Raw genomic sequence first — 15,966 nt, 5'->3', positions numbered from 1 at the left:
AGAAAATTCAATAAAGGGCGATGGATTGAGAAGGAGCAAAATATAGTTAGTCTTTCACAACATGAGTATTGTGGAAGGATTATACATAATGATACACATGTGGCCTATGTTGAATTGCTTGACTTCTTAGGGAGGGTGGGTGGGAAGGGAAGAGCGGAGAGAATTTGGAACTCAAAGTTTTAAAAACAGATGTTCAAAAACAAAAAAAAAAGTTTTTGCATGCAACTAGAAAATAAGATACACAGGCAACAGGGTGTAGAAATTTATCTTGCCCTACAAGAAAGGAAGGGAAAAGGGGATGGAGGGGAGTGGGGTGACAGAGCGGGGTGCTGACTGGGGAACAGGGCATCTTGGAGTGGGGGGGAGGGTAGAAATGGGAAGAAAATTTGTAATTCAAACTGTTGTGAAAATCAATGCTGAAAACTAAATATGTTAAACAAATAAATTAAAAAAAAAAAAAGAAATGTCAGCGATATAATAATCTAAGACAATTCTGAAGGACTTGGGATGAAAAATACTACCTACTTCCAAAGAAAGAACTGATGGAGTCTGAATGCAGATCAAAGCATACTTCTTCTTTTACTTTATTTTTCCTGGGTTTTTTGGTCTGTTTTCTTTCACAACATGACGAACATGGACATATGCACAACTGTACATTTATAACTTACATCAAATTGCCTGCTTTCTCAATGAGGGAGTAGGGAAAAAGAGGAAGGGAGAGAATTTGGAACTCAAAATTACAAAAAAAAAAACAATGTTAAAAACTGCTTTTACATGTAATTGGTGGAGGGGATGAAATATTAAATAGAAAATGGAAGAATAATGAGCAGGCATCAACACGTTTGGCTGATTTAATCCTCCACATGGTAGAGGCTAAAGAGCCTGCTTCCATATAGACATGACCTTAGAAAGTCCTAGAGTATTTATTCAAAGACATTTGGTAACTGGTTCTGGCACACAATAAAGAGGAGGCTTTCTGACTGGTTGCATAGCCATAATATGGATGTATTCAAAAGGTTACCTAGAACTCTAAGTATCTTTGGTTTGAGCCCTTCCTGGCTGGTACTCTGGTGAAACATAATGCTATGAAGGGGCAGGTTTTGGGTGCTTCCCATTTGAAGCCAACATATGACCAGGAATATGGGCCTCTTGCTTTTTGCCACTTTCTATTCAGAAGTTAGAGATGGCTATGATTGATTCTCATGAGCTTCAAAATGTCAGGGGCCAAAGCCACCAGGAGGTCCAGAGGGAGAGTTCATGCTGGGTTTATCAAAACATGATTCCATCATTGAGGCTGCAAGGAATAATTTTAATGATCAAGCCCAGTGATAACTGATATGCTGGACTCATGATATGTCATATTTGGAACTGAACCTGGTGGGCAAATGCTATGTAGAAATTAAGTTGGAGACCACTCTTCCAGGGAAACAAAGAATGTACAGTGGACAGTGTACTCCCCCCAGGTATGGGGTGAAAATGTGTATACTCCTGATCTTGCTATCTTTGTAAATTAAAATACCTCCTAGTAAAAGCTAATTTATGTTAACTGATTAAATGTAACAAAGCATTAATCACTAACAGCCAACATGGAGAGGAAAACACACCAAAAATGGAGGCTTGAACCAAAAATATTAGGGAAAGATACCCTCAGCCCCTCAGGAGTACCAGAAGTATTCTAGAACTCTTAGCAGTCAGCAATACTATGGAAGAAAGAGGTCAGAGAGTAATAATAAGTACTTATAGGGTCTTAACTAGGATGAAATTTTGCCCTTTTGATGTACTTATTTGCAAGGACCCCCTCGGGAGAAATTCTTCACCCAGGACTTAAATTTTTGCATGCCCTGGCTTTTGGGATCCACTAGAGAAAAACTGTCAATCCCTCCCTTCCCATTTCAGGCTGTAATTGTATAGTTCTTCTGGTGTTTGTTTTCCTTACAAGTCAGGTTCCTTTGAGATGATTTTTGTAGACTTTACCATTTGTTGCTTTCTTAAATGTTTAAGCACTTTATTAACTATTGATCTTGTAAACAATATTGAAAATATGGCCCTGCATCACTAAAATTCTGGTGCTTTGTTGAGAAATACTCGTATTTTCTTTTTCTGTTTAAACAGACTTAGATTGCTTGTTTGTATTACTGTGAGAACCTTATATATTGCAAGGTCTTAGGGCAGTTTTCCTGACATCCTGAAACCCCAAGTAATCAAACCTTAGTGCTTAATCCCACTCTTGAGAGCTTTTCCAAGGCCCTTGTTTTGGGCTTACTTGATTTAACTGAGCCTACATGTTCTAAGTAAGCTTAATTCCAGTAGGAGTCGCATAGAAGTAGCAGGCATCCATTAGTGGATATTTATCTGATGTCCTCCGGAAAAAGGAGCAGAGGAAATGTGCCTAGATCTCCAAGTGGATCACCTCTGGTAACAGGACCCTTACAGTATGTTCTGCATAGAAAGGGAAACCTAGAAAACTATGTCTAGACTCCCAACTGGATGGCCTTATGTACTGAGAGAATACTGAAAGAATTTATACCTAGGACAGTTGTCTTTTCACCTGAAGAATTTGCAATCAATTACATAACAATTACATAACAGACATCTGCTGTCAAAAATAGTTTACAAAAGACTATCTGTTCCCTTCTCATACCACAATTAAGAACGTTTTTCCTACACATACCAATTATTCTAAAAAAGATTTTGATGAGATGGGAAACAAATATGGGTCAGTGGTCATTGCCGATCTTGTTTTTGGTAATAATAATATCCATGATTATTCCAATTGTCTCGTACTATATCTCCCTCTTCAAAATATCTTGAGAATCAATTCCTCAAAATCCTTTAAATTATATGACCACAAGAATAGGCCTCCCCCTTGTACATATGGTCCAACTATTTTATCTTTTTTTAGGTGTCATTTTAGATTTCTCAAATAGTAAAATAAAGATGGATATGTTAAGACTCCAAATGTAGTGGTTCCAATGTCAATGATAAGTAAGGTAATTTGTTATATTGATAGATCTTGTCCCACTTTGTAACTTTTCCACTTTCCTCCCTGAAAGGTCTCAAGGTGATCTGGCTTGCCTGGATCCCTGACCAAGTTTATTACAAACATGACTTTCTTTCTATTGCTTGTTTCATGCTGTTTTTATGAAATGATGTTGCTCATTTATATTATTATTGTAAAAATGTAAATGGTTTCTACAGTAATTTGTTCAGTCTGAAAATTTCCCTTTTATCTTTCTGTTAGACTTATCCAAAATTGAGAGAGGAACATTGAAGCCTCCTGTCACTATTTTGCTACTGTCTATAACTCCTTGTAGCTCACTTTGTTTCCTTTATGAATTTAAAGGGAAAGGCATTTGGAGCTTCTAAGTTTAATACTGATACTGGTGTGCTGTCTATGCTTCCTTTCGGCATAATACAGTTTCCTTTTCTATCCTTTTGTGTTTTTGCTTTTTCAGATTAGTACTGGCTGAAATTCCTGCTTTTGGGGGATTCTCTTGATATATAATTTTTTTCTGGCCCCTCATTTTTATTTTCTGACTTGGTTTTAAAAATGTACTTCTTGTAAACAACATATTTGTAGGGTTTCACTTTCTTAGCCAATCTGTCACTCTTCATTCTATTGGGACATTTAATCCATTCACATCTAAAATTATGGATTTATATTTTTCACCATGTCTCTAATATCCTCCCTCCCCCCGCCAATTAGAATTTATTCCCCTGTCTTCTGCCACAAACACAGCCTCTTTGGTTATCTTAGCTTAATCCACAGTTAAAGGTAGCCCTGTTCCCACTGGCTTTCTCCCCCTCACCTTGGGAGTCCCCCCAAGCCCCTGCCTCCTGCTTATTAGCCTTTTTCAAGTTCCTTTTTCTTGCTTGCTTTTATTTAGTTTTTTTTATTTTCCTCTTTTTTTCTCTCAGTTAAGTAGTTGTGAAGAATCCCCCTTCTCCTCCCCTTCACCGTTTTGTTCATTAGTTTTAAAATTTCATTATACCTTTTTCTAAAGCTTTCACTTATTCTTTTTATTATTTGTCTTTCCTATCTATTCTAGATTTATTCTTTGCTTGATGATCTCTAGACTTATTTAGTCCTCCTTTATTCTCTCTATTGGATAGATAGGTGGTGTTGTGGATGAAGTGCCAGGTCTGGAGTCAGGAAGACTCATCTTCTTGAGTTCAAATCTGGCCTCAGACACTTACTAGCAGGGTGACGCTGGGCAAGTGACTTAACTTTGCTTGTCTCAGTGGTCCTCATCTGTAAAATGGGCTGGAGAAGGAAATGGCAAAGTACTCTAGTATCTTTGCCAAGAAAACCCCAAATGGGGTCACAAAGAGTCGGACATGACTGAAACAACTGAACAACATTTTCTGTCTTCCTCATGGAATAAAAACTTTTGAGGTAATGATTTTGGGTTCTCTTTTCTAAAGAGTTTATATTATCACCTTGTCTTCCTCCTTGCCAGGCTTGCACACATCTGTCTGTCTCTGTCTCTCTCTCACAAATTCCTCCAGACCGTCACTAAAGCATCAGATCCCAGGATATCAATTTCACTGTAAAGTCTCAATCTTCCTTTATAGCCTATCTCCTCCCATATAAGCATTCACCAGGGAAGTGCCTTCCCACCACTAAAAAATATTTTTCTCCTTTGTTTTCTCTCTTTTCAAACACTTCCTTGGTATCCCAATCCATTCTCCTGTAGGCTCTCTCCTTCCTAAGACACATTAATTTCATTAATCTGACTTTGACTTGATTTGGGAACATCACATATTCTCATCTCCTTTCTCTTCCTTTCCATTCATCCTCCCATTCTCAACGTTAATCTCACAAAAAAACATTGATTCACTTGTAGGCAGGTTATTGTAAGATTCAGTCCATGATGTTTCTTTCATGGAAATCTGCTTCCCCACCATCATTTTTATCTGAACTTTTCTTTAGTCCTTGTCTACTTGTGTATGTTTGGAAAGAAATCTCTTAATGGTCTGTTATTATTTTGTTATTGTTGTCTTTGTTGCTATATTTGTTTACCCTTCTGTCATTTCTAGCATCTGGGTTGCTTAAGAAGCAAATAATCTCTTTAGGTTTGGTTTTCTTTCTAGGAATGTTTTAAATTCTTTTTTTGATACAACGGCCATCTTATTTTCATTCATGGTTAGGCTCAGATTTGCTGGTTAGGTCACCCTAGGCTGCATCTTGAGCGCCACTGCTCTTTGGAACATATTACTTCACTTCCTAATGCATTTTCCAGTGGATGCAAAATAGTCTTGCAATCAAATTCCCATTCCTTTATATTTTAAGGTCTTTCTCTTTTAGTCAATTTCAGAATTGGTTATTTTCTCAACCGAATCATTAGGCTAAAATCATTAAGTGTGCTGGGAGCTTAAAGGTTAGGGGTTTTTTTTTGGGGGGGGGGGGATTGCCACTTTCATTTTCCATATTCAGAGGTTCTGAGAAGTTTTCTAATATTATTTCTTGCATTATGTTAATTCAGAATTTTTTGACTTGTCATGTTCTTCTGGAAGACCTATAATACTTACGTTGTCTCTAAGTATTCAGACTTCAAGGTCAATATGTTTTGCTTGTATGGAGATCAAGCTTTCTTTTAATGATACTGATTTTTGTCTCTCTTCCTCCAGATTTTCTCACTTTTGTGTATGTGCATTCCCAATTAGTTATCCTCCTTTTTGGTTATTTTTTGGGGGTAATACCTGTCACAGCAGACTCAAGTTTTTCTATTCTGCTGTGTAGGCCATAAATTCTGCTTTCACAATTCTTATTTCTTTTTAAAAACATTCAAAAACAGTCTCTGATAGCTCTGTACTCTTTAGAATCCGCAGGTTCCTCTGCCTTATGCCGTGCTGATTCATCCTCCTTTATTTTGCCATATTTATTCATAGATGTTTGAACTCTTTTACGTTATCCACAAGTCACATTTCCTTCTGCTATTAACATCTTCCCTGTTGGTTTATCTGGCTATTTTAAAAGTCCCTGAATGTACTTTCTCCTGAGATCTTTGGTAGCTACTCTTTTATTCTTCATTTTCCCCTCTTGCTCACTTTCTTATTCCTTCCCCTTTGATGGAAGTTTCATTGTCAGTCTAGATGCCAACATGCCTCTGCTCTTTCCACACTGGGCATTTCATGGTTCACTAGCCTTGGTCTCAGCCCCAAGTAATTTCGTTTTTTTTTTTCCTTTTAATTTACTTTTAGTTTTCAACATTTATTTCCAAAAGATTTTGAGCTCCAAATTTTCACTGCATCTCTCCCCTCCCCCACCCCAAGATGCCATGCATTCTGATTACACCTTCTCCCAGTCTGGCCTCCATTCTATCGTCCCCCCTTATTCGCTTCTCCCCTACTTTCTTGCAGGGTAAGACAGATTTCTATACCCCACTGCCTGTATATCTGATCTCCCAGTTGCATGTAAAGATAATTCTTAACATTCGTTTTTAACTCTGAGTTCCACATTCTCTCTTTTCTTCCCTCTCTAGCCATCCTCATTGAGAAGTTATACATGTGTAGTTATGCAAAACACTTCCATAAGAATCATGTTATGAAAGACTATATTTCCCCATCCTATCCCACCCCCATTTATTCTATTCTCTCCTTTGACCCTGACCCTAAGTGTTTGCTTCTGACAACCTCTCTCCCAATTTGCCCTCCCTTCTATCATCTCCCCCTCTATTATCCCCTTCCCACCTTACTTTCCTATAGGGTAAGATAGATTTCCATACCCAATTGAGTGTGTATGCTATTCCCTCCTTAAGCCAAATCCAATGAGAGTAAGGTACACTCATTCCCTCTCACCTCCCCATCTTCTCCTCCACTTTAAAAGCTTTTTCTTGACTCTTTTATGTCAGATAATTTACCCCATTCTACCTCTCCCTTTTTCCTTCTCCCAGTATATTCCTCTCTCACCCTTAATTTTATTTTTTAGATATCATCCCTTCATATTCAACTCACCCTCTGCCCTCTGTCTATATTCCCTCTCAACTACCCTAATACTGAGAAAGGTCTCATGAGTTACAAATATTATGTTTCCATGTAGGAATGTAAACAGTTCAACTTTAGTTAAGTCCCTTATGATTTCTTTCCTGTTTACTTTTTCATGCTTCTCTTAAGTCTTGTATTTGAAAGTCAAATTTTCTATTCAGCTCTGGTCTTCTCATCAACAATGCTTGAAAGTCCTCTATTTAATTGAAGATCCATTTTTTCCCCTGAAGGAATATACTCTGCTTTGCTGGGTAGCTGATTCTTGGTTTTAATCCTAGCTCCTCTAACCTCCAGAATATCATATTCTAAGCCCTCTGGTCCCTTAATGTAGAAGCTGCTAAATCTTGTGTTAGCCTGATTGTGTTTCCGCAACACTTGAATTGTTTCTTTCCAGTTGCTTGCAATATTTTCTCCTTGACCTAGGAACTCTGGAACTTGGCTACAATATTCCTAGGAGTTTTTCTTTTGGGATCTCTTTCAGGAAGTGATTGGTGGATTCTTTCAATTTCTCTTTTCCCCTCTGGTTCTAGAATATCAGGGCAGTTTTCCTTGATAATTTCTTGAAAGATGATGTCTAGGCTCTTTTTTTTCTTGATCATGGCTTTCAGGTAGTCCAATAATTTTTAAATTATCTCTGCTGGATCTATTTTCCAGGACTATGGTTTTTCCAACGAGATATTTCACATTGTCTTCTATTTTTTCACTCTTGGTTTTGTTTTATAATTTCTTGATTTCTCATAAAGTCATTAGCTTCCATTTGCTCCATTTTAATTTTTAAGGAATTACTTCAGTGAGCTTTTGGACCACCTTTTCCATTTGGCCAATTCTGCTTTTTAAGGAATTCTTCTCATTGGCTTTTTGGACCTCTTTTGCCATTTGGGTTAGTCTATTTTTTAAGGTGTTATTTTCTTCAGTATATTTTTAGATCTCCTTCAGCAAGCTGTTGACTCATTTTTCATGATATTCTTGCACCACTCTCATTTCTCTTCCCAATTTTTCCTTTACTTCTCTTACCTGATTTCCAAACTCCCTTTCTGAGCTCTTCCACAGCCTATGACCAATTCATATTTTTCTTGGAGACTCTGTATATAGGAGCTGTGATTTTGTTATCTTTTTCTGGTTGTATGTTTTGATCTTCTTTGTCACCAAAGTAAGATTCTATAGTCTGAGTTTTTTATGCTAGTTGCTCATTTTCCCAGTCAAATCACTTGACTTTTTTACTCTTTGTTAAGGTAGTTCTCTGCTTCTAGTGTGGATGGTTGTACTTTGAGAGTCTTGTGCAGCTGTTTTCAGAGATAATTCTAGGGGCCTGTAAATTTTCAGTTCTTCCAAGGTAGTACGATCAAAGGAGAGGTGTTTACTCCTTTCCTGGTCTGTGAGTGACCACAAGTCCTCTTTTCTGCCTTGGAACTGCGAGGAGGATTCCCTCTCCACCACCACCACAAGCTCTGCCACACCAGCATTCCTCCTCACTCCAGGACTGCAATCAAGATCCAAGCAGGGCAAAGTTCCTGCTTCAGCACCAGCAATGAGATCCCTGCAATTCCCTTCTGATCAGCCACTCAATCTCCCCACCATCTGTGGGCTTAGAGTTCCACTGCTGCTGCTCCTGCCACTGCCGCCTCCACCTCTGCTGCCCCGGGGCTGGACCGCACTCCTCTCTCGCTCAGATCCAGAGAGACCAGTCCAACTGACCTTCTAAGTTGCCTTTGGCATTTGTGGGTTGAGAAGTCTGGAAACCACCCCAGCTAGCAGTGATTCAGTCCTGAGGCCTGCTCCGTCCCCGCCTGTGCCAGCATGGCCCATGCTGGACTGCGCTCCTCTCCCAGCCTGTGCAACAGACCTTTCCTGCTCACCTTCCAGGTTGAGGCTGGAAATCTGTTCCACTCTGTCATTTTTTGGGGTTCTTCAGCTCTAGAAGTTGTTTAGAGTCATTTTTTACAGGTATTTGGAGAGGTTTGGGGGCGAGCTCAAGCAAGTCCCTGCTTTTGCTCTGCCATCTTGGCCCCGCCCCCCTAAGTAGTTTCTGTAAGGACAGAATTGGCACCAGCTGAATGCCAGGCTCCTTTCCTCAAGTTTAGTGGAATGCCACACAAAGTTACACACACACAAGACCTACCCCCTCCCTTTTCCTCTGTCCCTTGTTTTTTTGGCCCAGTCTAAGTTTCTGCTATTTGGAATTTGAATCTCCACCGCTCTGGGAGAAGAGGGATGGACAGAGGTAAAGGTATAGAGTTTTGATCTGTTACAAGCACACTGAGCTTGTACAACCATAGTGCCAGAAATGAGTGAGTGGTAGAAAAGGAGTACTGACTGAACAACATTAGGATTTAGGGATTAGTGGCCTTCCCTGTTGCTCATTAAGTTTTTACTTTAGGTTCTTGGTGTTCTAGATCATGGAAACAGATGAAATGGCTTTATGTCTGGCACATAATTTGTGTGAGAGGTCGTGAGGATTGGAGAAAATGGCTAGTCCTCCATTTTGGTGGTCACATGACTTCTACATTCCTGCTGTTATTTCTTAATGGCAAGCAATTGGAAACAAGTAAGTTGGTATAAAATTCCAAGCAATGGAAAGAAGTAAGTTGTAAGCGAAGAAAGAAGCCAGATTGCTAAGGTAAATTCTTTCTCATAAAAATAAAATCAGTATAGGTGTAAGAAAACCCTACAAGGCCATATTCTGTATGGAAGAGGGAGAGGCAAATTCACAGTCTAGAGGAAAATTTTGGAGACCAAACAACAGAGAGAAGGCAACCATGCCTTTAGGGGCAATATTTCCTCAGGGCTGTATAGGAAATGAGAGTTAACATCAAATCAAGTTTATCTTTTCTCTAATCAGGCAAATAAACACTCATAGTTTTATGAAATCACATGAAGTCTTCAAACTTCTTCAGAATGTGAAGCTCCAAGAAACATTAGAGCCTTGAGAGAAATAAATTTTTCCTTTGTGCTATAACAATATTCTAGAATGAATACTTTAGAATTTTGAAAGAGTGACTAAAGGCCCTTGTCCCTTCAGACTCTTTAGCTTGATAGTCCCTTGGACAAACAGACTATAAAAAAGCTGTGGAACAAGTTACTTGAATTTTGTCAAACTTTGCAATAGTGACAGGATCATAGGTGCATGGACTTGAAGCTAGAAGGAGCCTCAGAACCTATCTAATCCAACTACCTCATTGTACAAATGAGGAAACTTGGGTCCGGAGAGAAATGATTTGCCAAAAGTCACAGTAGTCATTCCATTCTACCACAATCCCTCTCAATTTGAGGCTCAGTACTTCATCTTTGTTTTTCTCAGGGCATCTCTTAATCAGGAAGTTGCTTTAACAGTTAAACTGTAATCTGCAAGTCACAATAGATCTGCAATACTATCTGTCCGTTAACGCAAATCAAACTCTCAGTGCCTTAGTTCAATATCTACAAAATAAGAGACTGGACTAACAATTTATAAATGGGGCAGCTAGGTGGCACAGTGGATAGAGCACTGGCTCTAGAGTCAGGAGGACTTAAGTTCAAATCCAGCCTCAGACATTTACTAGCTGTGTGACCCTGGGCAAATCACTTAACCCCAAATGCCTCAAAATAAAAACAAAAAATGTGTAAGATATAGTATCTCAGGATTACACTATTTACATCAAGATAAAACTGTACTGCCCTCTAAAATCTTTAAGTCATCCAGAACCTATGAGTTGAATAGACAGAACTGTTTGCCTAGGATTCCATGCATGTATAAGAAGTTTCATTTCCAAGAAGCATGCAAAAGTAGGAACCCTGGGGATGTTCATGAGGAAGAAAGCAAATATGCCTTGTGTTCACATTGTATTAGTGTTCTACCAGTGGTTTGTATACTATCAATAAAACCTGTAGCTGGATCAACTTAGTGTGGCTTTATCTATGTTTCCTGAAATCCTCAAATGTATCATACTAAGGTAAATTCCAAATCTGGACACCACATTTTAAGAAGGACTATTACAAATCAAAGTGTTTCCATAGAAAGGAATCAGTATGGTGTATAGTCTGAAAACAGCTCATTTGAGAAATGACTGAAGAAACTGAGGCTATTCAGTTACACGACAAAAGACTAAGCTGTTTTCAAGTATATAAGACTGTGTAATTCAGAAGAGAAGTTAATTTCTCTCTCATACTCCAAAAGGCACAGATAGGACAAGTATGTAGAAGTAACAGCAGGGCAAAATCTGGATCCTTATAAGAAGAACTAACAACAACAGTGTCTAGAAATGGAATTGAAATCATTAATCAAGTTTCCCATTATGGCAATTATTTTAAAAGAGGATGAATGATTACCTACCAGAAATACTATAGATTGTATGGAATAGATTCTTACAATGGATGGCAGGTTGAGGTAGGTGATCTCTGATGCCCCTTCTAACATTTAGATTTTATGACTCTTAAAAAGCAGAAGAGAAATAAACTACTTGGCCTTGGTGAGGATAACAATTGTTAAGCCATGACTAGTAACAGGTGAAAGTTGAATTAGGGAAGTTCTAATCTGTACCTAGGCATTTTATTTAAAAATCTCTCTAAATAGGGATCTTTCTTTAACATCTGAGAAACACTGCTTCAGAAATATTAGATACCATCATTTAGTAATTTATATTGTTACTTTAAACTAACTAAAGTTTATAAAAACACTTCAAGGTTTTCAACGCACTTTGTATGTATTCTCTCATTTGATCCTCACAACAACCGTGTGAGTTATTCTAGTATCTCCATTTTATAGATGAAGAAAATGAGGCTGAGAGAGGTTAAGTTATTTGCCTGGGTCACAAAGCTAATGTCTGAGGTAAGATTCAAATTCAGGCCTGCCTCACTCCAAGTCCAATTATACAAGGTGCTAAAAGAATAAATGGTATCTAAAATTGTATGCTATACTATTTTAGCCTCTTTTTATCTATAATTGAGGAAAGGCTATCCACTGAACCTAAAAACTCCTCTAAGATTTGTTTACCTGGTGTAAGCTACTAGAATTGCAATTATAGTACCTAAGAAGAAATACTAGCCTCTATAGGATAGACCTTATTTTATACCAAATATATTCAATGACAGCAAACCTGAAAATGCTGCTACTTATCTTTAAGAGAGGTTAGCTTTCAAAGGATAAGAGAAATCAGATTAGGTGCAGCTTTAAAAAAAGCACTATACTAGGTAAGATTTTTCACCTAGTTTTTTCTCCTTTCTAGTATGAGGTCCTCACATGCTTAAATGTAATGAGTTATTTTTAATTCTTCCTTGTAATTCCCTAGGTAATTTTTTTTAAAAAAAGGAAATGTTCCTAGATGATCTTCTTTCCACAATTACCAATCTATGAAGGTAGAGCTTAAATGTTTCCTTCCTTACTTAAATGCTTCCAACTAGACCATAGATGGTATGTCACTGCACATGCACTTGACATGGCTAAGTCTGATTTACAAATTCCTGGGTTCAGAAAATCGGTTTTATCTGTTAACCAATGGCTTATTAAGGTGACAAGGCCCTAAGGAAATTACATAGATAAAATGGGAAAGATTCTGGATATGTGATTTAATTTGTACAGAGATTTTCCATATGAGAAAAAACCCTGGACCAATATAGGTTGTCACTTCCTCCATAACTTATACTCTTACAGATATGCCTAGAGCACTGAAAGGTTAAGTAACTCGCTCAGGATGAAACAGACATTATGTGTCGAAGACGAGACTTGAACCTATGTCTTCCTGGTTCTAAAACTGACTATCTACTATCTCATGCTGCTTATATGAAATGGTATTAACTTACAAGGATCATATAATGGACACCAGAAATCACCTTATCCCACCTTCTCATTTATCATCAAAGAAAGCAGGTCTATAGAAAGGTGACTTGTCTACAGTTATACAACTTATTAGCGAAAGAATGGTGATTAGAATGCTAACTCCTAGGCTGGTGCTCTTTCTACTAATTTGCAAAACAGAATTCCAATTTACTAATAAAATATAAAATTATCATTTATAAACTGCTGTAAAATTCACCAATTTAATAATGTCATCTTTTATCTATTAAATTGCACTAAGTACATTAAATAATAGATCAAAAGTTTGCTTGGTAAAGAAATGTTTAGTGCAAAATGAGATGATCTTCCTATGTGATATTTTTATGAAACTAGGGCACCCAATAAATCGCCCTTCTCCAGCTTGCAGGGATATAGTTCAATCTCAGCTATACAGACTGATCATCTAGAATCAGAGTACCTTAACAAAGTCCTACTCCTCTACTTCTCTTTTATCTAGACACCATAAGTATAATAATTTATTATTACATCTTTTCTTCATTTCAACACATTTTCATTATGCATTATAATCTCCAAAGTGATCTATACTGACAATATTTTTTCAGTATAATCCTGATGACAAAGGATGACACATAAGTCCTTTTTGGGCTTTGAAGAGATCAAGCAGGAAATTAAAAGAATTTCTGCAGGTATCTGGTTCCTATAACTAATTCAAAAAGAAAAGGCTTGAGAAAGCTACCAAAGACCTAGAAGAATATATCATAAAATACTTACATGCAAAATATCTCCCTTTCCTCATCTCTCATTATCTACACATGCAGAAAAGTTTGGATAAGAATGTAGACCATTATAATTAAGTTCTAGATCTTTTTATGGTCTCATAACAAGTTTTAAGTGCATACATTTAAAACATACATTAAACTTCATGTTGCAAATTATTTTTTCTTAGAATTTCAGTGAGTCTTACTGAATTACTTATTCTTACTAATTTTGAATGATATATATTAAATGTTCTTCAGTATGTTTGAGTAATTTTTTCCTTACCACAGGAACGTATTTCAATTATTCACATAAGGAATCAGAATCTATGATTTGATTTGGAGAAAATTACAGTCAGTTTTTTTTGGTGTATAGTTTTTCTTAAAACGAGATAAACATAAAACTTCCAAAATATAATTATAGTATAAAATTCCACCTGTTTAATCTGCTTCATCGTTATGCTAAAATTACCTCTGGTTAAATGAAATCAATAATAATGGCAGCATTTTAAGGTTTACAAAGCACTTTATCATATATCTTACGCTATTTGATTTTCACAAGTCTTAAGTAAGAACTGTTTCTATCTCAACTCTGGACATGAGAAACTGAAACTGAAAGAGGTTAAGTGACTTGCCCAGGGTTACACAGCTATTACACATCCAAGAGAGTCTTCAAACTCATGTCTTCTACACTCTAATTCTGGCACTATTGAATATGCTTCCTTGAGGTAGGGTGGGAGGCTGGGAAGAGGGGATATTCATACATAATCTACATAAAAAATACTATTCTAAGTTATATAACAAGTTTCCTTAAGTTAAAAGAAAGCCAACACTCACAACTTTTAGAATTAAAAGTGTTTGCCTTTCACATCTCACTTACTGATGCCATCTCCATGTTATTGATTTGGGCCTCATGGAAGCCTCCATCTGACATTACTTCTTCTTCTGCTTCTTCTTCTGCTGTGGCGACATTTCTTCGCTTGAATAACTGAAAAAGAAACAGCATTCCATGTGCTGAGAAAAGTATCTAAAATGTTGATACACTTTTACCCAAAGACAGACATATACTCCAAAGAAGTTAAACAACTAGCATTTATCAAGCATATACCAGGATTATAGGTTAAAGGTAGACAGAAAGCTCTCATACACACCAAGCTATCCACAGCAGCACTTTCCGTGGTAACAAAGTAAACACTCAATGCCTGGAGAATGTTTAAACAAATTATGAATTAAGAATGTAAGAGAAAATAATTATACTATAAAACAAAAAAATTGAAGATTTCAGAGAAGTATAGGAAGACAGTGAATGAAAGAAAACTAGGGAAATAATATACATAATGAGTATAACAATGTAAAGAGAAAGGAAGAGAAGGAAAGGAAGGAAAGAAGAGTAGAAGGAGGGAAGGAAGGAAAAAGAAAGGAAGAAAAAAAATGGAGGGAAGTAAAGGAGAGGGAAAGACAAAGGAACACTAATTGTAGTGACCAAATTTAACCCAGGAAGAGAAAATTTACCTTATTCCCTTCACAGAGGCAGGGGACTTAGGATTATGCAATACTGTGTATACTATAAATATTGATTAGTATTCCTAAACTTTTTTTTTCCTCTTTAGTTTTTAATTTCTGTTACTAGGAATGGCTGTCTGAGTACGGATAGGAAGGAACATATTTGGAAATGAAGATAATGTAAAATAAACTATTAAATATAAGATCAGCATTTTTTTTAAAACAGCCTTCCAGAGGAACTCCTTATTTGACATGAGTTGTTGAGAAAACTGAAAATAGAAAGCATTTTGGCAGAAAATAGATTTAGACTAACATCTTAGACTATATAGCAATATATGCTCAAAGCAGCTATGTAACCAGAAGATTAAGGGCCATACCGTAAAAAACAAAAATTAGAAGAGAACTAAATCAGATACCTTTTATAAGCTAGAACTGGAGTGTGAATTCTTAGCCAAGGATAGAGCCAATCATAAAAGGTAAAGATTACAAATCATGGAAATATTCAGTCTATGTTAGAGATATAGAAAGACAAGCACTCTAATAGATTTTTGGTGGAGCTCTGAATTAGTCTAACCATTCTGGAAAGCAATTTGATATTATGCTTTAAAAAGTTACTAAAATGACTATATTCTTTTGACCTTAAGGATTCCATTGCTACAGATACACCCCAAGGAGATAAATGACAAAAAGGGGGTGGTATGCACACACACCAAAATGAACATCACAATCTGTAGTAATAAAGAGTTGGGAAACAAAAGTTCATGCCCAGTGACTGGGGAATGATTTACAGATAGAAGCAGGTTTCTTCCTCTTTATTTTTCTTGCTTTTCCCCCTCCTGCAACATGGCTAATGTGGAAATAAATTCTGCATGACTTCGTGTGTGTGTGTGTGTGTGTGTGTGTGTGTGTGTGTGTGTGTGTAATATACAAATAAATAAAACGGGCATTGTA

At 37.0% G+C, this 15,966-nt stretch overlaps 1 protein-coding gene across 1 annotated transcript in view; it reads right to left on the bottom strand.

Annotated features, from left to right (window-relative positions):
- KPNA1 (karyopherin subunit alpha 1) overlaps positions 1-15,966 on the bottom strand; it is a 96,333-nt gene that overhangs the window by 35,750 nt on the left and 44,617 nt on the right. Inside the window, exon 3 of the mRNA XM_036747022.1 lies at positions 14,393-14,500. Coding sequence (XP_036602917.1) covers positions 14,393-14,500 — 108 coding nt within the window. The remainder of the gene's footprint in view (positions 1-14,392; positions 14,501-15,966) is intronic.

Source organism: Trichosurus vulpecula, chromosome 2, assembly GCF_011100635.1.
Source record: "Trichosurus vulpecula isolate mTriVul1 chromosome 2, mTriVul1.pri, whole genome shotgun sequence".
Classification (NCBI taxonomy): domain Eukaryota; kingdom Metazoa; phylum Chordata; class Mammalia; order Diprotodontia; family Phalangeridae; genus Trichosurus; species Trichosurus vulpecula.
The sequence above is the reverse complement of the archived record's forward strand: the minus strand, read 5'-3'. Positions and strand labels throughout refer to the sequence as shown.